Source organism: Protomyctophum parallelum (genome assembly GCF_964188405.1).
Source record: "Protomyctophum parallelum genome assembly, chromosome: 1".
NCBI classification, from domain to species: Eukaryota; Metazoa; Chordata; class Actinopteri; order Myctophiformes; family Myctophidae; genus Protomyctophum; species Protomyctophum parallelum.
In genome coordinates, this window is record NC_139697.1 from 17,340,522 (window position 1) to 17,365,608 (window position 25,087).

General features: G+C 41.8%; 1 protein-coding gene across 2 annotated transcripts; it reads right to left on the bottom strand.

Moving 5' to 3' along the window:
- Nucleotides 1-2,214: 2,214 nt before the first annotated feature.
- vps28 (VPS28 subunit of ESCRT-I) lies at nt 2,215-14,384 on the bottom strand. 2 transcript variants are annotated; one of them, XM_083789684.1, is made up of 10 exons: nt 14,322-14,384; nt 11,684-11,773; nt 11,172-11,200; nt 10,105-10,142; nt 9,898-9,987; nt 8,081-8,186; nt 7,456-7,557; nt 7,023-7,076; nt 4,844-4,935; nt 2,215-3,566 (listed from the first exon to the last, which is right to left on the bottom strand). In XM_083789684.1, the coding sequence occupies exons 2-10, from the start codon at nt 11,721-11,723 to the stop codon at nt 3,446-3,448; spliced, it is 672 nt and encodes a 223-aa protein (XP_083645810.1). In that variant the 5' UTR covers nt 11,724-11,773; nt 14,322-14,384; the 3' UTR covers nt 2,215-3,445. The 2 variants fall into 2 exon arrangements, with proteins under 2 accessions (XP_083645810.1, XP_083645811.1); XM_083789685.1 differs by having other exon boundaries at nt 14,326-14,344.
- Nucleotides 14,385-25,087: the final 10,703 nt, after the last annotated feature.

Consider the following 25,087-nt stretch of genomic DNA (forward strand, 5'->3'; position numbering starts at 1 on the left):
GAATTGAACATGCAGGACCCCAATGGAAACGAGTTGCTGCAACTAAATTAAGGGGATTCATCATCATCTATTGCAATTCCAAATAAACAAACAGGGGTTTTAAATGCACCTTGTAGGCCTACTGTGATTTTTTGCAAACTGTTAAAGTATTCAATCAATCAATCAAGTAGGCCTACACTCAAGTGCTGTACTGATTTATTGACTTTAGGTATGTATACTTTGTAGATTTAAGAAACTTGCAGCAATACCTTTGTACTTTTACTTGTGTACAGTTGCATGCACAGACATTTAGAGGGGCAGGTGCTCAAGTGAAAAAAAGGGCACCTTGTGCAGCGCATTTTGGGGCGGGAACCCATTTTGGTGCTTTAAAGCTATTGAAAAATAGCAGATCTACAAGCTCATAGCGCGCCACCGAGTGGCGCGCTACAAGCTTGTAGGTCTGCTATTTTTCTTTAATCGAAGAACCACTGACATAGAAACATAGCTTTAGATTGTGGGGGCCTAAATAATATAGTAGAAGAGTTTTTTTTATCAAGATTTGATGGTCCTGCACACTACAATTTTTTCTTTTTTTTTAAGAGCACATTGCCCCTAGTGTCTATCTGTGCACGCCACTGCTTGTGTACATTTTGAATATATGACTTTTAGTTCTCTCTACATTGTGGAATTGATCAAAACGTCTCACAAATCGTCCACCGCCACTGTAGTTAACAGACAGAAACATCAACATCATTTTCTCTATAAACCCCATCAACATTTGCTCTCATTGGAAAAATAAATAGTAGAATCCGTAGTTATACTTACATTCATAGATATAGGGTATATGATATCTCTATGGCAGTATGGTTACATTGCAGTGTTGATTTCGTCGACTAAAACGAAGACAAAAAATGTTCGTCGACTACGTTTTTTCACTGAGGAAAACTATAAATGGAAACTAAGCTGATGACTAAAACTAAGACAATTGACAATTTCGTCAACAAATAAAAACTAGACTAAAATGTTACGGACTAGTGGAAAAGAGATCCAGTAGCCTATAAGTCATTTTACACTTGGTTGCGTGCTGAATTTTTTTTTAAAGTGTAAAATTCAGCCATTACGACGGCATCAAGGCCCGCCAAAACACATTTCTGTCGACTAAATCAACTGTGGATTTAGTCGACTAAAATCGCATGATATTTAGTTGAATAAAACCAGACTAACACTAAAACATTCCAGGTGACTAAAACTTCATTCCAAAGACTATATGACTGCCGTAAACTAAAATAGAAATTTGCTGCCAAAAACAACAGTTACATTGCTGACTGTACACTACAAGCATCATGAAATATGCATTGTAGTAGTAGCATAGTGCAAGCGGGTTCCCAAAAAACCCACAAAATAATCCTATTTGAACTGGGGAACCTCACCCCCAGAAGCATTTGGAATTGTAGTCATTAGCCTACATTTAATAGCTGAAAATATTTCTATTTTCACAACGTAGCCTATAGGCCTATGCCTCTTTTCTTACAACATATTTGACATTTTGGTTTTTATTATACTTATATTTTATGTTGGTTTGTTTACTGTTGAGTAAACAATGTTGCACATTAATAAGATAATCGTCTGGTGACCCGCCTTGGGGGTCCTGAGCCACAGTTTGGGATCCACAGGCATAGTGAGTAGAGGCCAGGCTGTCTGTGAATGGTGCTATACTGCCATCTATGGACACATAACGGTACAACACCATCTCCTGATCTGTAAAAGACATTATGCCACTACTCATATAGATCAAATATCATAGTACGATATTGTCGCCTTCTACTAATGGCCTGAGTCATTTTTTAAGTTTTCAGAAAGAAAAAAAACCTGATTCAAAACTAAACTAAATTACATTTCTTAATCATTTCACCAAAAACCTTTACAAAAATGTATGTCTATATAAAAATAACAGTCAGTTATGTAACACCAGTAAGACGCCCTGAGGGTGAGAAGCGACCTCGCCCTTTAAAAGGTCTGGCAATGCCCATAGGCCTATATGGACCTTTTTTTTTCTTCTTTTTTTTTTTTAAAGATGCATCATAAGTCCTCATGATAGGATTAAGACCAAGCAATTTTCACTCGATATTTGCGATATTTGCTAAATACATCATTTTCCCTCTAGTTTGAATGGACAGGTCTCATTACACACACGTTATACTACTCAAACATAACACAAATCGTCTTTAGCAGACATTATTTTGAATTATTTTATTGCTAAAAAGGTTTTACATGCTTTCTTTTTCAATTAAAAGTTGAATTATTTACAGTGATACGTTCTAAATAATAAATATGGTGTGCTCCGTCCTAAACCCTAACTCTATGCTCCATGGTACGACCGCTTCCCCTCGCCAACGAGCACACCGTCTCCCATCTTTCAGAAGAACAATAACAACAACAAAGGCTTCTTTTTTAAATGTCCTTAACTAGCGAGGACTGAAAACACCTCGCTTCCATGTTCCTCACATCTAAAGAAGAATCAGAGTAAAGAATAATCCCTAAGCAGTGTGAGACGCACAACAATGTACACAAAAACCAAGTATAGAAACTAAATTAGAAACGTTATACCGGTATAACCTCGCAGACGCCTCAGTGCGAGCGAGCGAGCGTTCAAAATAAAAAGTGCGCCCTGGCTATCCTTAAAACCACTGCGTCAAAAGATTGATCCCCTCTATAGCTTCTGTTAATAATATACCGACGATTACTCACGTGAAAAATTATAATAAATGTTGTTCCGACTTCAGATGGGCGTTAACGTCAGCCCGACGTAAATCCTACCGATATTCCCGACAGCGCCACAAACACACCGAGACGACGCATAAACCAAACAAAAGCACGGTGTTCCCCATTACCGAAACATGCCGTGAAGTCCTGAGTGTTCCGTTTTAAAACGCAGACGGCGGTACAAGTGGAAGTGTTCCATTTGTAGACCTGCGTCTGCGTTTGACAGGAACGCTGAGGTCTGCACAGGACGTCCGATGATGTCACAAGGCAAAGAGTCACATGGACAGATGCATGGAGGGAGGATTGGGTTGGGTGGGACCAGGTTGAAGGGACACTTCACCCTTTTTGCAAAAAACTACATTTTAGAAAACTTTTCTGGGGGTATATTTTGGATTTCACCAGTGAGCCCATTGTCTTTGGTGTCATGGACACTGGGCTCACTTCCTTCCTGGACTACAATTCCCACAATGCTTTGGTGCACTGCTCCTCCTTGTGCATAGGGGGGAGGGCTGTCTTACCGAGACAACATGTAGTCCAGGAAGTGAGCCCAGTGTCCATGACATCAGAGACACTGGGTTCACTGATAAAAATCTAAAATATCTAAAACCACATAAAGACCCCCAGGAAAGTGTTCTAAATATTGAGTGTGTGTGTGTGTGTGTGTGTGTGTGGGGGGGGGGGGGGGGGGGGGGTAGGACCAGGTCTAGGAGGAGTGTAGGAAGCGGTTGAAGGCGTTGTAAGCAGACTCCAGGTCGAACAGCATCTGTCTCACTTGGGAGTCGTCCAGCTCGTCTGAGGCCGACATGCTGCTCAGCGTGGTCAACCTATCAGGAGAGAGAGGACAGCCAGAGAGGTTAGAGGTCCACCTATCAGGAGAGAGGACAGCCAGAGAGGTTAGAGTTTCAACCTACAGGACAAAGGACCGGGGGGGATGATTAGGAGTGAAATAGTTCACTTTGTTGACTCACCAGAGGCTTGTCCTTGGCCCAGTGTTGTGTTTGGCAAGTGCGTCATCGTACCAAAATCTAACGTTCTCATGGAAGACAGTTGACTGGCCCTTAAATAGGCTACCTGCTGCTATATGCCTATTATTGTTATATATCATTGACCTAAATGGCGTTATATCATTATCAACAATGATAGTATAAAATGATAAAAAAAAAAGGGTTAGGCTTATGTCTTTTTCATAAATGTGGAAAACTTAGTTAAACATGCAGAGTGACACATTAGGCATTAGGCCACTACTTTACCTGGATAACATCATCTTTTCGTTTTGACATGAAATAATAATCCTGTACCGTCTTGGTTTCATTAGCGCGATCATGACAAAATAGCCTACAGCTGCTGCTGCCCGCAGAGCATACATGAACGGTAAAGATACCAAGGATTGGACAGTGCTACGCAACATGGAAGTAACACTGACTCGAAGTCGTTTATAAATCAGTCAGTGAACGGACGAGTCAACTTTTCACCGCCGTGTGGTGTGTCCCCGTCACCCGTCCGCCTCCCGCTGCACAATCAGAAGCGTTTTTAAAGAGACGAGTAGGATACAAAGGAAGCCTGAAAGGCAAGCATTTGCATTCCAATGAGTGATTGAGCTCTACTCGCAACGGCCATCAGGTCTGGTGTTTGTCCTCTCTCTTTTCTCAGCGTTTTCAAATGGATTTTTATACGACGGGAAAACATGAAATTCCCCTTGTGGTTGGGAACCTCTGATTTAGTCGACTAAAATGTGTTTTGGCGGGCCTTGATGCCGTCGTAATGGCTGATTTTACACTTGCTGAAAATAGCCGATCTACAAGCTCACAACGCGTCGCGCTGCAACACGTTGTGAGCTTGTAGATCTGCTATTTTCAACACACAACCAAGTTTAAAATGACTTGTGTCTTTTACTTATACTGGATCTCTTGTCCACTAGTCCCTTCCTAACATTTTAGTCTACTTTTTATTTGTTGACAAAATCGACAGTATATTTACTCTTAGTTTTAGTCATCATACTAGCTTACATTTCTTTAGTTTTCGTCAGTGAAAAAAGGTAGTCGACGAAAACAACACTGCCTTGGCCTCATGTTCTAAACAGTTCTTTATGACATTGACTCACCAGAGGCTGACCTTGTCCTTGGCCTCAGAGTCTGGAGGCATGTTGCTCATCCTGTTCATGGTCTCCATCAGCTCCCTGAGGTCTGGTTGGATCTGGAGGGAGGGATGGACGGACGGACAGACAGACACACAAAGAGGTGAACTAAACCGTTTATACAGCAAATATCACACCTTCAGGGCCACGATTTTGTAACCCATTTGTTTCACCCGGTGCTAATCGCCTAAGCTGTAATCATGGGCATACTCTCTCTCTCTCTGCCAACCTGGGGAGAGCCCTGAACTGAGCTCATCCTTCCTTCCATGCATGAGGAGTGAGCCGGCCGCTTCTTATCACCTGACAGGGGGGAGTTGGAACCACTGCCCTAGGGTAAGGGTGGTGTCCTGTCAGTTTACCAACCCCACCTAGTCCTAGGGCATACATGGGCAACTGCGGCCCCTACCTTCACATAATGCTGCCCGCAGGTTAATATCAGAATACTGATAATATATTATTGGTTTCAGCTGTTACAATTCCAAACATGACCTGCGTTAATTACTTCAGCCTATATTGGCAGCTTCATGACTAGTATTACAATTAGTCCTTTTTGTGTCCAATGTATTTGAATTTAGTTCATAATGTTAACATTATTTTCAATTTCAATTAAAAGGCAAAATTTTAACTTTTCAGGATAACAATTCAAAAATTGCAAATCAAGATTTACATTCAAATAGGCTATAGCAAAAAAAAATGCTACGACAGTAATATGCAATGTGGCTCTGGAGTGAGTGTGGAAATATAGTGGCCCCCTACATCAGTGTTTTCCCATCTTTTTTCTGCCAGGGCACACTTTTCATAGCCACAAAATCCCAGGGCACACCTAGATGCGCGGGGGGGGCAATATATATATATATATGATATGACAATATACATACATACACTTTTCCACACACACACACACTGAAGCCCAGCACACACCGGATGCGCAACACCTGGAAAATAGAACGGTGGCGTATTGGAGCGTCAGGCGAGGCGTGAACGCGCTGTTTTGACGCGCGGCCTTCGCAGACGGTGTGTGTAGGGCCACACACACACACACACACACACACACACACACACACACACACACACACACACACACACACACACACACACACACACACACACACACACACACACACACACACACACACACACACACACACACACACACACACACACACAGCTGCTACAATGTAATTAGACCAGAACAAAATATTTGCTCTACACAAGATGGCTAGTTTTATGTATTTAACTCATATATTTTTAATATTAATATATTTTATTTCCTGACCTACCAATGTGAACACAAACGCTTTCATCATGTCACGCATGATCAACAAAGTTTGAGTGAATGCTGTGCAGTCAGTGCACACACAGAAAGTTAAGAACTGCTGTCTGTGACACGCTGAATCACACGTGTTTGTTCACCGCAGCCAAGCAAGAAAGACTTCTCCCTAAAGTTTCCATAAAGTTCACTTGAAACTTATATAATTATGAATTTACGATATGACAGCAAACGTGACACATGAAGGACCCGGGCGGCACGGCTAATCTGCTTCTCTGTCGTGAATGTCGTCTCGTCTGCCGTTACTGTTATGCAGTAGCTCTGCCCCGGCGATTTGTAAGCCCACCACAGCCGCTTTTGCAACACAGTGTGGGCTTGTAGGTCAGCTTTAAAGATCAACATCAGCTAAAAGCAGGCTCCACATGATCAACTCACAGCGCGTTTTGCATCGTTTCAACTGCACGTGTGAGCTCACCAGCAGGAACGCACTGAAAGCCTGGTGACGCGAGGTTAGGAATGCACAGAGGCAAGCAGTGTTTCTTTGATACAGTACATGCCAGACGAGTAGGTGATCTCCTCATGCAAACAAAGCCATACATTAGCATTTCTATGGAGGGTCGTTAGACTGGTGGGGATGGGCAACAATGATGCAAATTGTAAAACCGGACAGCATGGCAGCCCACTGAGCCCTGCAGTGGAGGGTCGGAGTTACTTGTTTTCAACGAAAATAAAAGCCTGGGTACCAAGGCTACTTCTGTTCAAATCAAACGGCACACCTGGCCATTTCAAACGGCACACTAAAGTGCACACAGGTTGGGAAACACTGCTCTACATCGTCAAAGTTGCCCACCCCTGTCCTAGGGTATGGGTACCCACCTCATCCATGGCCCGGATCTCTAGTCTGAGCTTGTCCATCACAGTGATGAAGAGCTGCAGGGGGGGGAGAGAGAGAGAGAGAGAGAGAGAGAGAGAGAGAGAGAGATTCATGTTCTCTGTATACGTAACGTTGTATTATGTTATATATGTATGCTTTGGCAATGTAAACTCAGTGACACAGGAATCTGTACAGTGACACAGGAGTCTGTACAGTGACTCTGGAGTCTGTATGGTGACTCAGGAGTCTGTACGGTGACACAGGAGTCTGTACAGTGTACAGTGACTCAGGAGTGTGGCACAGGCGTCTCTACAGTGACACAGGAGTCTTGTACAGTGACTCAGGAGCCTGTACAGTGACTCAGGAGCCTGTACAGCGACACAGGAGCCTGTACAGTGACACAGGAGTCTGTACAGTGACACAGGAAACACGTACCGACACAATGTCCGCGATGCAGCGGTTCAGGTTGCCCTTGTCATCCTTGATGGTTATTGGTCGATCCTCCTTAATCCTCTCCATGGCTAGTGGGCAGTCCAGCTGGGAGACAGACAGTGATATTATTGAGCATCACGCATCAACTTTAAATAAGCCCACCAGTTTTAGGTGACTAAAAATAAATACATTGCATGGATGCACCTGGGACGCATCCTCAGTGATGTATCTGTGTTTTAGTAAAAACAGAGAGATGTGTTTTGGGTGAGCGGTGAGTCTCTTACCACCACGGCTCAGTGACGTCATGTTGTAGTTTTAGTAAAAACAGAGATGTGTTTGGGTGAGCGGTGAGTCTCTTACCACCGCAGCTCAGTGACTTCATGTTGTAGTTTTAGTAAAAACAGAGAGATGTGTTGGGGTGAGCAGTGAGTCTCTTACCACCGCGGCTCAGTGACGTCATGTTGTAGTTTTAGTAAAAACAGAGATGTGTTGAGGTGAGCCTATTATATTATATCTACAAATATTTATTTCCAAAAATAAAAAAAGTTTTTTTTTTTTTACATAATAGTTAGTTAAACAACTAGTCGACTAGTCAACTAGTAAAAATGACTAGAAGTGAATGCCCTACCCTGTACTTCCTGCAGAAGTCGTCGATGGAGCCGACGTCGGAGCCTTGGACCTGTTTGAACGCTGCCTTGTACTGGACCAGCAGTCTGGAGCACGCCGCCGTGTACCTTTAAGAAACAACACATTATTATGAATATACCGCCGTGTACCTTTAAGAAACAACTCATTATTATGAATATACCGCCGTGTACCTTTAAGAAACAACTCATTATTATTAATATACCGCCGTGTACCTTTAAGAAACAACTCATTATTATTAATATACCGCCGTGTACCTTTAAGAAACAACTCATTATTATTAATATACCGCCGTGTACCTTTAAGAAACAACTCATTATTATGAATATACCGCTGTGTACCTTTAAGAAACAACTCATTATTATGAATATACCGCCGTGTACCTTTAAGAAACAACTCATTATTATTAATATACCGCCGTGTACCTTTAAGAAACAACTCATTATTATGAATATACCGCCGTGTACCTTTAAGAAACAACACATTATTATTAATATACTGCCCTGTACCTTTAAGAAACAACACATTATTATTAATATACTGCCCTGTACCTTTAAGAAACAACTCATTATTATTAATATACCGCCGTGTACCTTTAAGAAACAACACATTATTATTAATATACCGCCGTGTACCTTTAAGAAACAACTCATTATTATTAATATACCGCCGTGTACCTTTAAGAAACAACTCATTATTATTAATATACTGCCGTGTACCTTTAAGAAACAACACATTATTATTAATATACCGCCGTGTACCTTTAAGAAACAAGACATTATTATTAATATACCGCCGTGTACCTTTAACCCATTCTGACCTGAGATCAGATTCATACGAGGTTTCCGCCGGACACACACTGGTCCTGATGAACCCATTCTGACCTGAGATCAGATTCTAAAAATGTCAGTCGCTCTTCGATTTTTCAAAAATAGCAGACCTACAAGCTCGTATCGCGCCACTCGGTGGCGCGATATGAGCTTGTAGATCTGCTATTTTTCAATAGCTAAAGCATAACATGATGCTAACACCAAAATGGGTGCCCGTTCAGAATGGGTTAAGAAACAAGACATTATTATTAATATACTGCCCTGTACCTTTAAGAAACAACACATTATTATTAATATACTGCCGTGTACCTTTAAGAAACAATACATTATTATTAATATTCTGCCGTGTACCCATTTTGACCCGAGATCAGATTCTAAAAATGTCTTCTACATCCTGACAGTTTTCTGAAAAAGCTAAATAGTAGATCTACATTCTACAAGCTCGTAGCACGCCACCGAGTGGCGCGCTACGAGCTTGTAGGTCTGCTATATTTCAATAGCTAAAGCATAACATAATGCTAACACCAAAAGGGGTTCCCGCCCGTAATGGGTTAAGAAACAACTCATTATTATTAATATACTGCCTGAAAAATTGAAATTCACATTCGAGCAAGAATCGTGCAGCACTAGTGTGTAGTGTACATCTGAATTGGGGTGGGGGTCCCCAATCAACAGATATCAACTAATCAAAGGCACTCCACTTCACACGAGTGTGATTTTCTTTAAATATTGTTCACTATATTGCCCTTTATTTAAAATAGTGTTTTATTTATTCGTTTTGTGATCATGTTGTAGTCAGGGCGTCCTTGCAAAAGAGAGCATGCTGTCTGTCAAGTCTTCCCTGGTTAAATAAAAAAAAGTAAAAAATAAAAATAAAATAAAAGTTTGGGTGTACATGCAATACATACGCCTCTGTCGCGCACACAAACACACACACACACACACACACACACACACACACAGAACTCACTCAGTGGGCGTGACACAGTCCTTGATGTAAGCCTTCTCCAGCGCTTGCAGGGTTTTGACCACAGCGAACAGCTCAGCCATGTTGTCATACCTTAAACAAACACACACACACCTTGAGTCACTGCTGGCTTCTAAAAGCATTCATATTATATAATAATACATATTAGCATGGTCATTATTAGCATGGCCATTACAGGCAGACACTTACTTTTCTCGTTCTCTTGCGTTTTTGTACAATTTCACCTCCTGAAAAGTGACAACAATTTACAATTTAGGCATGCAATTTAGCAGATGCTCTTAATCAACAGTGATTTACAGTAAGCGAGAACAAAAAACATGGCAATACATCAAAACATAAAAATAGTGGAATATCGATCTAAGGAAACTTAAGCAGAGGAAACTTAACATGACAGAGAATTAAGTATTTCCCCGTCCTCAAGATACTTACTGCTTGAGCTGGTTATGAATTATATTTTGCACCACACACGTATCACCAAACTCAACTTATTGAGCTGGTTATGAATTATATTTTGCACCACCCACGTATCACCAAACTCAACTTATTCAACTGGTTATGAATGACATTTTGCACCACACAGATATCACATCACCAAACAAAAAGTTTACAGAGCGTTGTGCCTCAGTAAACTAGGATCACAGGTAAACTAAGAACCTAGCATCAGTCGAACGGTAACGGGTACGGTCGCCCCTTTTCCATCTCGCCCCACTACTCCCCACTAGCTGTAAAGAACACACATAATTCATGTTGGTGATTATATAAAAGGTATTATCATATATATGTATCATTGTTAAGTTCACTCTGTATATCCACGGGCATAATAGCAAAACATAATTACATAATTACAAAACATGGGCTACATGGAATAAATGTGTTTAATAAAACGAAATTAACTGCTAGAATTAACTTAATTAAGCAGTCACCGTCTCTGTGTCATGTTGTTCTTTCTTGATTTTACAGAGTATAGAGATCGACTACTATAAAATCAAATAAATCTGTATACAAGATCATTTCAGATTTCATAGAGGGAGGGCATTACTAAATTAACTGTTAACTACATTTAAAACATTTCGCAGGGGCGAGTTGGTAAAGGGGCGAGTCGTTTGGTATTCGGTCTAACTCCACACAACATACGTACTAAGAAAATCCAAATATCAAATCTAAATTACATTTTAATACCTTGTGGTATTTTTTTTTTTTTAAACAATAACAAAAACATGAGAACAAACAAACGGCCAGTGTAAGTAAGCACGTACCTCATACAACTCTGGCTTGTTGGCCGGGGCTGTAGAAAAAGCAGGGACATTCATTTACCTCAGCATGTTTTATGAATATGCACTGATATTTAAGGACGGGAACCCCTTTTGGTGTTTTTTTAAGCATTATGTTATACTTTAGCTATTGAAAAATAGCAGATCTACAAGCTCATAGCTACGAGCTTGTAGATCTGCTATTTTTTGAAAAATCGTGAAAATGTGGCACAAATCTTTGAATATATATTATTTTAGAGCGAACATTATTTTAACTCAAATCTTTGCTTTTCTTTTTGGGAATAATTCTGGGGGTCCTTGACATGAAAAAGGTTGAGCACCACCGACATGTTTTGCAGAAAGCCTTTAGGATGTAGAAGACTTTTATTTATTTATTTTTAATCAGCCTCAGGTCTAAATGGGTTAAGTATTGAATTCACATGACATGCCGTGATATTTAACCCATTTTGGGCGGGAACCCATTTTGGTGTTAGCAGCATTGTTATTCAAGTATCTACCTCCTCCTATGCCTCCGGTCACTGGTATTCCATGGAACATGGCGTCCGGCACTGTATCACGGGGTTGATGTGAAGAATATTCAGGTTTAACTAGAAGTAATGACAGAGAGAGAGAGAGAGAGAGAGAGAGAGAGAGAGAGAGAGAGAAAGACAACAGTTTAACTTATAAAGTATCGAGACAAAAGAGGCCATTGTTATTTGTTCATTTAAATTGCACGGGAGATTTTAGTGAGAGGAAATTGTGTAAGAATGTGGAATAAATACATGCACGAGTCCAGATTTTTGCCTATTTTTTTCAAGTTACGGCTATTGTAGGGCGCGTTCGGAAATGCGCCCTGAACGCACTGGTGTGCTCTCTTGTCGTTCGTTTATTCAGTGCACTCGGTTCGTTGTCGTTCGAAAATCCAGTGAGCGGCGCACCGGGTGTGCCGAGTGCCCGCACTGAGCGACCCTACCCTGAAGCTGGGGTTGTCCGGTGTGATTTGTGTGAATGCGTCACAGCTGTGGTCGTTCGTAAATTAGGCACACTGAACGCACTCTGTGGCGTCACCGCCCACCACACTCAACGAACTGACCACAGTCCCGGTGCGCATTTCCTAACGCGCCCCTAATGTGTTGTATATGAAATACATAGATTATTGCAGATATCGTGTATCATGTGCAGCCTGAGACAAAAAGAGACACAACATACTATACATAGTCACAAAATGAAGTTGATGAGCTCAGTCTACACAGGATCTTCTATTAGATGCTCTCACCAGGTTTTTTGGGACCGATCACGGATTAGTTTTTTTCATGATCGCCTGATAATGATCATCATTATCTTGTGCGTAAGGGGAAAATGTGAATACTTCCAACATTATTTATTAATTATGTCAAAACCGTTCCTGTGTGTATTAGGGAGGAAGGGGAGAATGTCACAAAGATGCAAAATGATATTATACAATACATCCGATTGACATTTATACCACTTAATAGTTCCAAACTCCAACTTATTCTGGGCGGGAACCCCTTTTGGTGTCTTACCCCCTCAGGCCGGGAACCCATATTTGGGTTCTGTACAGTATGTACAGTATTAAAAAAAATTAAAAAAATGATGCTGCTATATACATAATTGAAGTTTTTCAGAAAACTTAGGTCAGGCTTTAGAACACGTTTTTAGAATCGGCCGTAGGCCTAAATGGGTTAAGATCACCTGCTGCACAGACTTTCTTGACAGAAAGTAGCTCATAACATGTCTACTCTACAGGGTTTCCTGCACAATGTTGTTGGCATGGCGCTGCGCCATGCTTGAAATAAATCGCGCCATGCCAAGCTGCAAAAAAAAAAAAAACCTCCCCAGTGCCTCCCCAGTGTGTGCCCTGCAGTGTCTGCCCAGTGCCTCCCCAGTGTCCGCCAAGTGCCTCCCCAGTGTCTGCCCAGTGCCCAGTGGCTCCTCAGTACCTCCCCAGTGTCCCCTGAGTACCTCCCCAGTGTCCCCCTGAGTGCCTCCCCAGTGCCTCCCCAGTGCCTCCTTGAGTGCCTCCCCAGTGTCTCCCCAGTGCCCCCCTGAGTGCCTCCCCAGTGCCTCCGCAGTGTCTCCCCAGTGCCTCCCGAGTGCCTCCCCACTGTCTCCCCAGTGTCCCCTCAGTGCCTCCCCAGTGTCCCCCTGAGTGCCTCCCCAGTGTGCCCCGATTCATAAAAAATGTTGACGCGCGGCCTCTGGCCGCGCACCAGAAGCCCCCCCCCCCCCCCCCCCCGCGCCCAGCACCATGCCAAAGCTTTTTCCTGCAGGAAACACTGCTCTACGGTGGATTTTTATGAAACTAAACATTTGCAGATAGAAAGAAGTCAAGATTAAACGTTGTTTAACTTAACTTTGACTTCAAAGGCCTTTTGTTTTTGTTGCAATTCCAGATAGACATCTAAGAGTCGTTTGCGACTGGATAAAAATAAAGTGCTGCACAATTAATCAGAAAAAGATTCAGACACTTATACAATCTCATGTCTATATTTGAGCAAGGCTGTCCAATTCATTTTAGTTACTCATTTTGCTAAGTGAGAGACTTTAAGAGAGGTTTAAGTCGAGCATTTTGATGTCTGTTTAAAGCCACAGTAGTTATGGCTCCAGGTGATTGATTGATTTATTAACAATTTGCAGAATTACAGTAGATTTCAAGCACAACTCAATACAAAAACTGTTAACTGTGAGTGGACGACACCATGTCTTGTTTACAAGAGGGTCCACCTTGTTCAATTCATCATCACACATTTTGAACGTAGTAATGAGATAGAGAATCGTCTTCTCAATTATTGTTGTGGAGGAAAATCGGGATTCACATCGTTAGTCTCTCTCTCACACACACACACACACACACACACACACACGCTAAATCCTGTTAAACCATAGCCCTGAAACATGACAAATAATCAAGTGAACCATGGCTAGTTAAACCAGCTACTTTAGCATTGCTAGCTCGCTAGCATTTCCTGTGGAATTGATTCGCTAGTATGAGCAACAACACACAAACACTACATGTTAAATGCAGTATGACGTGTCATCACCACACACATGAACGCTGCATTACATGTTAACATAGTATGAATAGGTTTATGTGAGTCTAAATCATACAGACAGACATGAATTCACTCAACTCACCCACAGTTTAGAGAAGTGAACAATGTAAACACACCCTGCTTCACGCAAGGACCCCGGTTGACGTCAGCAGGGTAGTAGATGTCCACAACATGCCCGATTAAAAAATAAACAACAATAATACTGTTATTGTTATTTTTATTTTTTACGACGAATGTAACACTCTCTCGAAGAGTGAAATACTGTCTGTGTGTAATTTATATTAATTTTCACTTCTGGAGATTTCTTTTTCTTTTCCACACTATAAACGTGATGAAATCCCGGCGGTAAGGGAGCCACCACAATCAGGACGTCACGTTGACATTTGTGACCCTATGGAATTATGTGACCAGTGACCACAGACAGCAGATGGGGGAAAAATGTTTTAAAAACAAACAAACGGAGCTCCGAAAAGGGAAAGTTTTTTTTAAAGCAGTGGTTCTCCTCAACCTTTTCAGGCCACAACGTCCCAAAATAATCATATTGGATTTGGAATTATGGGGGCCTCCCAAGATAATTGTATTTTAGCTGGGGACCCCCAATCATATTTGAACTACTGGGGAGTGGGGACCCCCCAAAATAATCATGCTTGAACTGGGGACCCCCCAAAATAATCATATTTGAACTGGGGACCCCCCAAAATAATCATATTTGAACTGGGGACCCCCCCAAATTAATCATATTTGAACTGGGACAGCGTTTGACCCTTTTTATATTATTAATTTCTTTGTGTGTGTGTGTGTGTGTACGACCCCTAGTGTCAATTGATATTTACATGGGCAATTTTGAATAATGCATTAAGCTGGACAAACAGCTGATAGCTGAACATGCAGTCTTCTTTCAGAAAATAATAAAACAAAAAATCTGAAATGGCACCGAATAGTAGGAATGACCCAGGTATTTATAAGGTCTTAAAAGTCTTTAAATTGGAGTAGTTGGAGGAGTATTTTCCAGGGCCATTTTCAATTCCTCCACTACAATTGTTAAAACTGTGGTTAGTTACTACTACTTTGTAGATTTGACAAAACATACATGACGATACTGATGAAGGGCTGGATAACCGAAACGTCTCTCATTCGTTATAAATAATAAAAACTAAAATGCAGTCTTGGTGTGTGTGCGACTCATCACCTTTATTACAGAATGCTGATTTGAACGGATAACGCACCATAAGTCAGAGCGTGGTGGTCACAAGAGAAACTAGAAAAAGTTCCCTTCTGGGCACAGGTCTCCACCAGGAGGATAAGAGTGTGAGTGTGATGAAAGAAAGGGACCTATAAAAAATGTCTCCGCGCCACACATATGGGTCACGACCCACTGTTTTGAGAAACCAGCTGGTCTATAGCGTCTTATCCAAGTGCCTCGGGTCATCCCGCAGCTCCCCCTCCTCGACGCTTTTCCTCCTGGCATTACGCTCACTCAAACCTTTTCCAAATGATACAGAAAGGCGTTGGCACATCTCAGTCTTCAAAAACTCCCCAAATGCTCTTTTGGCCTTGGCTTCCGGACGTCGTCCACAACCTTGACCTATAGCAAAGCCTCTCACCAAACTGCTATGGTCCAATCCTAAGCATAACATGGGTTCTACAAACCTCTCCACCAATAGTTTTCCTATGATAATGTTTTTTTTTTTTTTTTTTTAAGATATGTCACGCACATAACCCTTTCCAGTGCATATGGCAGGCCTTGTTTATGGATTTGGAAGGGATTTTGAAGGTCTAGCTTGTTCCAAAAAGGAACCAGTATTCAATGTGTAAAATCCATATTTACATTGGAATGAATAAGCCCGGCTGGTGGTCAGTATCCAAGTGGGAGTGTCTAAGTGTGAGAGGGCGGGGCTTAGCTATAGGTGAATTGGAGTCGCAGGAGTAACAGTTCCAGAGAGTTCCATGCAGACTTCCCTTTCCGGAGCGACGTTAGTATAACGTCCTCCTGTGGGGATCCCGAGGCGTCCCCCGGCCAGTGTGGAGATGTAATCACTCCATCTGGTCCTTAACTGGTCTGCCAGGGCGAGTCTCCTCTCTTCCCAGTGGGGCGTGCAGCGAGGACCTCCCTAGAGGCCTCGGGAGGCATGTAGTCTAGATGCCCGAACCACCTAGCTGGCTCCTTTCCAAGTGAAGGACACAACTGTATAAGCCCCCCCCCCCTAAAATATGTTTTCATCTGTCCCATTTAATATCTTGTTCAGACGTCAAACTGTCTCTATTAGGTTTTCCCCAGTCAAGTTAACTCGCAATGAGAGGTCTACTACATGTACTTGACCTTGGCCTAGCGAGAAAAGCTGCTCACTGGGAGTCAGGGAGTGTTTTTCTCTGCCGAAAGTTCACAGTGCAGGGAAAGTTATCCACAGGCTACCATTACAACGCCAGCCTCTGTGCTTTCCCGGTCTATGGCCATCAATGACTGAACCAAGGAAGATGAACTCTACGTCGCTACGCCATCCTCATCATCAATGCATTGGACTAATGAGAGACCGCCAACCCTGGTCTTGTCATCTGACATTGCGGACATGAATCATCTCCAGCCAATTAACTTTATATCAACAAATCTGACGTGATCAGCAGTATTTAGCCTGGAACAATACTGTGAAGAGGGGGTTCAGTTCAGTTCGGATCCATTTAGGAACCATTTGAATACTCTAAATTATTATGAATGTAAATACTATCATCTGAACCATGTAGCACATTCTCTATGTAAATTGACTTTATACCAACAAAAAATAATTGTTAAAACCTTAAACTTTTCTCAGAACTTTATTTCATCTGTCTCCAAATCTTTTTTAAGGTATCTTTCTATTTTTTGGTACAGTGACTGTCATTTAAAATTTAAAGGGCTACTCACTCATTTTTAAGGTAAATACACACGGTATTTGGTCTCCGGCTGGGTTATTGAAGGTATAGATTATACAGTCCTTTCTAAATTATCATTACCAAATAGATATAATTTATTTTTATCTATTATATGTGTCTATGGATTTAACATTACTCTAATAGACCCTCAGGTGTTTTGTATGCATGCGTCAATGGAGTTAACATTACTCTAATAGACCTCCATGTGTTTTGTATGTGTCTATGGAGTTAACATTACTCTAATAGACCCCCAGGTGTTTGGTATGGAGTTAACATAGACCCCCAGGAGTGGTTATAATATTCAAATATGTCTTCCCTTTGTATTTTTAGTTTTTTCCTGAAAGCTGAAAGCCTTTGAGTCAAAAGGCCCAATCGAAAACACACCTCTTTAGTGCTCTAACCCCTCCTCAATTATCATGCAACAGCTGTGGGAGAGGTTCAGGTAGGTGGTGCTAAGGCAGTGCTAAGGTGAAAGCCATTATACTTAATGAACTGGTTAGGTGTGGCCACATAAAAACATAATTTTAACACTTTCTGTACACTTGTTTTGAACAAAAAATCTCCCTGCTAGTATAATCATAGTACCTGATGATCATGTCTTGGGGGGGGGGGGGGCACTCCACTCCACTCATGGTAGTCCATCTTTAAAGGTATATTCAGTGATTTCACTTAATTCAATTTTTTTTGTTTTGTTGTGATAATCCTCCCTACTATAGAGTGTGCTGACCATATAAGGAGTTCCTCCCTGTCCCCAGTTAACCCCTGGGGGTCAAAAAACATTTGGTTTCGTTTTTGACTCTCTATCCTGATGAGGTTTTTTGAGTGAAATCACTGAATATACCTTTAAATAGTTCAGCGACCGCCACCGTTCACCACCATTCTATTTGGCTGTAGAAGAAGAGTGCCTCCTAGTCTCACCAAAACAGGTGAAGGTGAAGGTGGTCGCGCTGATCGGATTAATCACTCGCTATAAGAGTCTTTAGAAGCATTCATATTTTAGATGCGCGGTCATGGGGAAGAGCTATTGAGCCACTAAACACAGTCGCTTATATTTATCCAGCTCGATTTGAAATGGAAATGGGATATCATAAAAAAAGACGTTAAGAAGTCCTTAGTCAAGTATTGTTTTCTTTGCACTCTGTTTTCAGTATGTGGCCATTTGCCCTGTCAGCTGTTGACTATATGTCACGCTACAGAAACAGGTGATAGGCTCCTGCCCCTGTTGGCCTCATGACTCGGCAAGGCTTACTTATGTCGTCAGGGATGACTCTAAATCAGTGGTTTGTTCTATACTCTCACCTATATGGTCATGAAGTGTGGGTCATGACCGGAAGAATAAGGTCACGAGTATACAAGCGGCCGAAATGAGTTCTCCGGCGGGTGGCTGACAGACATCTCCCTTAGAGAGTTCAGTCACGCGGGAGAGACTCGGAGTAGAGTCGCTGCCTCTTCGCCTGGAAGGGTCCAGCTTAGGTGGTTCGGGCATCTGGTTATAGGATGTCTCTCAAGCATCTCCTCAGGGAGGTCCTCGATGCGTGCATCCCACTGGGAGGAGACCCCGGGGCGGACCAAGGCGCAGATCGGAGGGATTACATCGACTCACTGGCCTTGGAACGCCTCGGGATCCCCCAGGAGAAAGTCATGTTTGTCTGGAGAGGAATGTCTGGAGATCTCTGGTGGAGCTGCTTGCCCCCACGACCCGACTACGGATAAGCGGTTGAAGATGGATGGATGGATGTATGGCTCCCAAAGTGGGGTCTGCCACAGGCCTAATAGATGTCCATTTAGGGGTCCCTCCTTTTGGAAAAAAGTTTGAGAACGAACCACCGATGATCTTAAATGCCCAAGTTGTAATTGTAGTTCTGCTGCAGGCCGGCGCTCTTCAGGGTCAGGTAGGTGCTGGCGGCGTCGTAGGCGAACAGGACTCCGGCGATCAGGCCGAACGCTCCGCTGGCCGCGCCGTCCCCCTGGAACACCACGGCGGCGGACGTGACGAGGTAGAGCACGCTGCCCGTGGCGCCGCGGCACAGGTCGGCCGACGGCCAGTGGGGGGCGCCGTGGACGTGCTGCTGCTGCTTGTCCAGGCCCGTCAGGAAGACACGGAAGAAGACGGCAGTCGTCGCCGCCAGGACGCCGGGCACGCCGAAGAGGAGCCAGTGCGGCGACGAGAGGTAGCAGGCGAGGACGACGAGGCTCAGGGCCATCTCGGCGGCGAGGACAAAGCCCTTCTGGGTCTTCACGTAGCCAATCAGCTTCTCCCGGAGGCCGGCGTCGGGCTCGTCCGCTATTATGTCAGCCATGTCCGTCGCAAAGGGGGTTTTTACTTCAGAAGAATTCTTTACAAACTGTACTGTATCTTCGGCGGGGTATGTCTCTAGACGCGTTATCTAAGCGACAAAAAGCTTTCCGATCCTTTTACACAATTTTGCCGTGATGTAGACGTGATGTTGCCCGTGACGTAAACGTCCATATTTGGTGCCGCAGTTTCTCCGATGTCAATCTCCATATTCGAGCACAGCAGTGGATGGATTATGCCCATATTTGGAAAGTGAATAGAGAAGGCGTAGAGGTAAGTGTGACCGCGTGACTCTTGGCAGGGACATGCAGAGTGTTGACAGGGGCTGAAATCCCGTAAGAGGGAACTTTTAGATAAAAATAGAGAAAATAGCAGATCTACAAGCTCACAATGCCTCACGCTGCGACGCGTTGAGAGCTTGTAGATCAGCTATTTTCGGGGCGCAACCCAGCAGTCTTTATCTACTAGATGTGGTGTGCGACATGGATTTCGAAACGAATTAGTTCAACGCAAAACGCCGTGTTCGAGTTCAGGAGACTTCAGGGGGAAAAAAGCAATTCTCCTGAATGCTGCCTTCCAGTATGACGTGAATGCTGCGTTATACCGTTCCCCGGAGCTGATCACCCAACCGTTCCCGGGACCGCATGGAGGTAGTCACGGGACTGATTGAAGTGTAGCCTACTCTGATACGGATCGCTGCAATGTGAAAGCATTGAATACAGTTGAATGAAGTGTACTCTGATACGGATCGCTGCAATGTGGAAGCATTGAATACAGTTGAATGAAGTGTACTCTGATACGGATCGCTGCAATGTGGAAGCATTGAATACAGTTGATTGAAGTGTACTCGGATACGGATCGATGCAATGTGAAAGCATTGAATACAGTTGAATGAAGTGTACTCGGATACGGATCGATGCAATGTGAAAGCATTGAATACAGTTGAATGAAGTGTACTCTGATACGGATCGCTGCAATGTGGAAGCATTGAATACAGTTGATTGAAGTGTACTCGGATACGGATCGATGCAATGTGAAAGCATTGAATACAGTTGAATGAAGTGTACTCGTATACGGATCGATGCAATGTGAAAGCATTGAATAGTGAATACAGTTGAATGAAGTGTACTCGGATACGGATCGATGCAATGTGAAAGCATTGAATAGTGAATACAGTTGAATGAAGTGTACTCGGATACGGATCGATGCAATGTGAAAGCATTGAATACAGTTGAATGAAGTGTACTCGGATACGGATCGATGCAATCGTGAAAGCATTGAATACAGTTGAATGAAGTGTACTCGTTATGGATCGATGCAATGTGAAAGCATTGAATACAGTTGAATGAAGTGTACTCTGATACGGATCGCTGCAATGTGAAAGCATTGAATACAGTTGAATGAAGTGTACTCGGATACGGATCGCTGCAATGTGAAAGCATTGAATACAGATGATTGAAGTGTACTCGGATACGGATCGATGCAATGTGAAAGCATTGAATACAGTTGAATGAAGTGTACTCGGATACGGATTGATGCAATGTGAAAGCATTGAAATACAGTTGATTGAAGTGTACTCGGATACGGATCGCTGCAATGTGAAAGCATTGAATAGTTGATTGAAGTGTACTCGGATACGGATTGATGCAATGTGAAAGCATTGAAATACAGTTGATTGAAGTGTACTCGGATACGGATCGCTGCAATGTGAAAGCATTGAATAGTTGATTGAAGTGTACTCGGATACGGATCGCTGCAATGTGAAAGCATTGAATACAGTTGATTGAAGTGTACTCGGATACGGATCGATGCAATGTGAAAGCATTGAATAGTTGATTGAAGTGTACTCGGATACGGATCGCTGCAATGTGAAAGCATTGAATACAGTTGAATGAAGTGTACTCGGATACGGATCGATGCAATGTGAAAGCATTGAATACAGTTGATTGAAGTGTACTCGGATACGGATCGATGCAATGTGAAAGCATTGAATACAGTTGAATGAAGTGTACTCGTTATGGATCGATGCAATGGGAAAGCATTGAATACAGTTGAATGAAGTGTACTCTGATACGGATCGCTGCAATGTGAAAGCATTGAATACAGTTGAATGAAGTGTACTCGTATACGGATCGATGCAATGTGAAAGCATTGAATACAGTTGATTGAAGTGTACTCGGATACGGATCGATGCAATGTGAAAGCATTGAATACAGTTGAATGAAGTGTACTCGGATACGGATTGATGCAATGTGAAAGCATTGAATACAGTTGAATGAAGTGTACTCGTATACGGATCGATGCCATGTGAAAGCATTGAAATACAGTTGATTGAAGTGTACTCGGATACGGATCGCTGCAATGTGAAAGCATTGAATAGTTGATTGAAGTGTACTCGGATACGGATCGCTGCAATGTGAAAGCATTGAATACAGTTGATTGAAGTGTACTCGGATACGGATCGATGCAATGTGAAAGCATTGAATACAGTTGAATGAAGTGTACTCGGATACGGATCGATGCAATGTGAAAGCATTGAATACAGTTGAATGAAGTGTACTCGGATACGGATCGATGCAATGTGAAAGCATTGAATACAGTTGAATGAAGTGTATTCGGATACGGAAGAACCAAGGCCAATGTGAATCATATATAGCCAGCGGGGACCAGGCAATCGTAACATCATCATGGCAACAAAGGTTACATTACAGAAAGATGCACTTTTTTCTTTTCTCATTTTAAAGATGCATTCAAGTTTACACACAAATCATGAAGTTTACCTACATAACATTCTGTTAGTGTTAACATTCTCCTTTCACCTTTGAAATATTTTGGATTTTTTTTTTTAATCAAAGTACATATTATTCAATGTAGGTTTCTGGAGGAGAGATCTTCATGCATGCCACCCGGATTAACAGACCTGTAAATAAAATAATCACACACATGTGAAGTGAGGGGCGCTCTTATCATCGTACATCATCATGACGGACACTATGCTGATTTGCTCAGACACTATGACGTATATTCTCCATTCGTTCTCAATGGGAATTTAATGTTTGTGTAGGGCGGAAATAAAGCACTAATAGCTGAGCATAGGAGGGGCTAGCGCCACTCAAAAATCACACCCGTGTGAAGTGAGAGGCGCTCTTAACATCGTACATCATCATCATACATCATCTCATTTCGGCCAATCACAATTTGCGTACTCACCTTTGTCTTCAATGTCTGTGTTACGCAATATTTGTGTTTAAACGAACACTCAAAATTGTCCATTCATTGTCAATGGCATTTAATGTTTGTGTTGGGACAGCTTGTGTTAGCACACACACTAAAAGCTGGACATATAGGAGTGGCTAGCGCCCCTCAGAAATCCATCTAGATTCCGGTTGAAGGAGTTTGGTGTCTACATACATGGAAAGGAAAGCAACAATGTTTATTTCTTCAACTAAAACTCAGATGGAAAAAAAATTAAGTCGCAGTCATGCTGCTTTGTGCTTTCACACGGGCACATGCAAAAGATACAAAGATGCACATCTTATGGTGAACATAAACGGTACTTTGGGTGGAAGAAAAAGTTAAACAAAAATCCCAAAGCATGGTGAATGTTACGAAAGTGTCTTCACTTGTCTCATCAAATAAAGAACAAACAATTAAAGACACGAACTGAATACACTTTTTATTGAACAGTTCACAATGTTTTAGAAAATGTTCTGTGCCTTGGACATTAAAGTGATCAGACTGAGAGCCTGTCATCACTAGAGGAGTTTATTTATTCATTGTTTTGACCAAAATTAGTTATTTACTTACTAGAGCATGTCTGAAATAAATGTCAGAGCTGACATAAATATGAAAATAAATGCTTAAACATATGTAGCTAGGTGTAGAGGTGTTAGAGTCCACAGAAGAGAACCTTTCAAGCCTGTTTTCTCAACTTACTCTATAAGCCATAACTTCAAAACTGGTGAAAAACTGAACAAACAATAGGCTATGTTAATTTTAAGCTATGATTCCCTGCTTTCATATGACATGAAGAAACAAAAATCACACCTGTGTGAAGTGAGTGGTGCTCTTATCATCGAGGACGATTTGCGCAGTAACCGTAACAGACAAAACAAACATTAAACTCTGTCCATTGTTAATGGCGTTTTTAATGTTTGTCTAAGGAAAAGCAAACCTGTATATAGTAGGGGGTAGCACCCCTAAAAAAAAAAAATCCAATGACAGGCTGGGTCACATTTGCTATTACATTAACAACATTAGCAGCCTACTGTAAAGGCCTTTAGGATTATAATGTAAGATTCATACATCTAAAATGAACAGGAGGCTAGCCCCTCCTATATTCAGCTATAGTGTAGATTTTTGTCCTAACACAAACATTAAATGCCATTGGCAATGAATGGAGAATTTATGTCACATGTAGACGAGCAAATCGGCTATTTTCGTCTACACAATGTCAACATCAAATATGTCTGCGCAAATCAACACGTCATGATGATGTACGATGAACGAAGAGCGCCCCTCACTTCACACAGGTGTGATATTTATTTTTACTTTGAGTATTTCCAATTTTCAATATTCTACTTCTACTCCACTACATCTCAGAGACACATATTCTACTTTCCACTCCATTATAATTATTTTAAAACTTTAGTTAGGCCTACTATATGATTATTATTAAAGAAATACTATAGTATACTATAGTATACTGCACTTATAGGCCATTTGAAAATAGCCGATCTACAAGCTCACAACGCGTCACAGAGTGACACATTCTGAGCTTGTAAATCCGATATTTTTCAAAGGAATTTTATACATTTGAAAACTTGTGAAGTGGGACCTTCTGCCTAATCGGTACTTTTCAGGAGTCATCGATATGTCTGTACACAGACAAACCTTTGTCCGTGGCAATGTTTGTATTTCATTTTTTACACACCATTATACTGTTCTTATTTTGATCATACAATGCAATTACTGAATGTCAATTATCCAGGTTTTATTCAGAATATGTATGACACTTATTTACTACGACACTATATGTATGGCATATTGAGTCAAACTAGTACTAGTGGTTCTCAAATGTTTTTTTTGCAAAGAACCCCCTTAACTCTGAGAGTGTACAAATGGAACCAAATGGACCCGTAAAGGCTAGCTCTTTGTGTTTCTTGTAATGTTATTGTCCACTATTTTGTATGTCCTTTTGCCACGGACATGAGCCAACATGGTGATGACACCTGGTACTTTTACTTTTGTACTTTAAAGTACATTTTGATGCAAATACTTTACTCAAGTAAATGTTGAATACCAAACTTTTACTTGGAGCCAACACAGACTATTTCTAGCTATTGCTACTTTTACTCGAGTAAAAAAAAAAGAAAGAGTAAGAGTACTTCTTCCATCACTGGAATTATATTACACCAAAGGTACAGTAGTTGTTTCACCACTTCAGATCACAAAAGTGACAGGATAACATAAATAAATAACAATTATATTTAAGTTTGCTTGTTGTAGTTACAGTCAAGCCTCATATCATGGTGCTTTTAATGAAAATGGTGAAAGGATTGTGTAGGAATAAAATGCACAAATCCAAAGCAGGGTGAATGAACGTGTCTTCACTTGTATCATCAAAAAAAGAACAAACAATGGAA

Coding starts and splice junctions, on each gene's coding strand:
- vps28 (XM_083789684.1), bottom strand. CDS start 11,723: ATGTTCCATGGAATACCAGTGACCGGAGGCATAGGAGGAG. Junction 7,558..8,080: donor ACTTCTGCAGGAAGTACAGG/GTAGGGCATTCA, acceptor TCTGTCTCCCAG/CTGGACTGCCCACTAGCCAT. Junction 7,077..7,455: donor GCATCGCGGACATTGTGTCG/GTACGTGTTTCC, acceptor CCCCCCCTGCAG/CTCTTCATCACTGTGATGGA.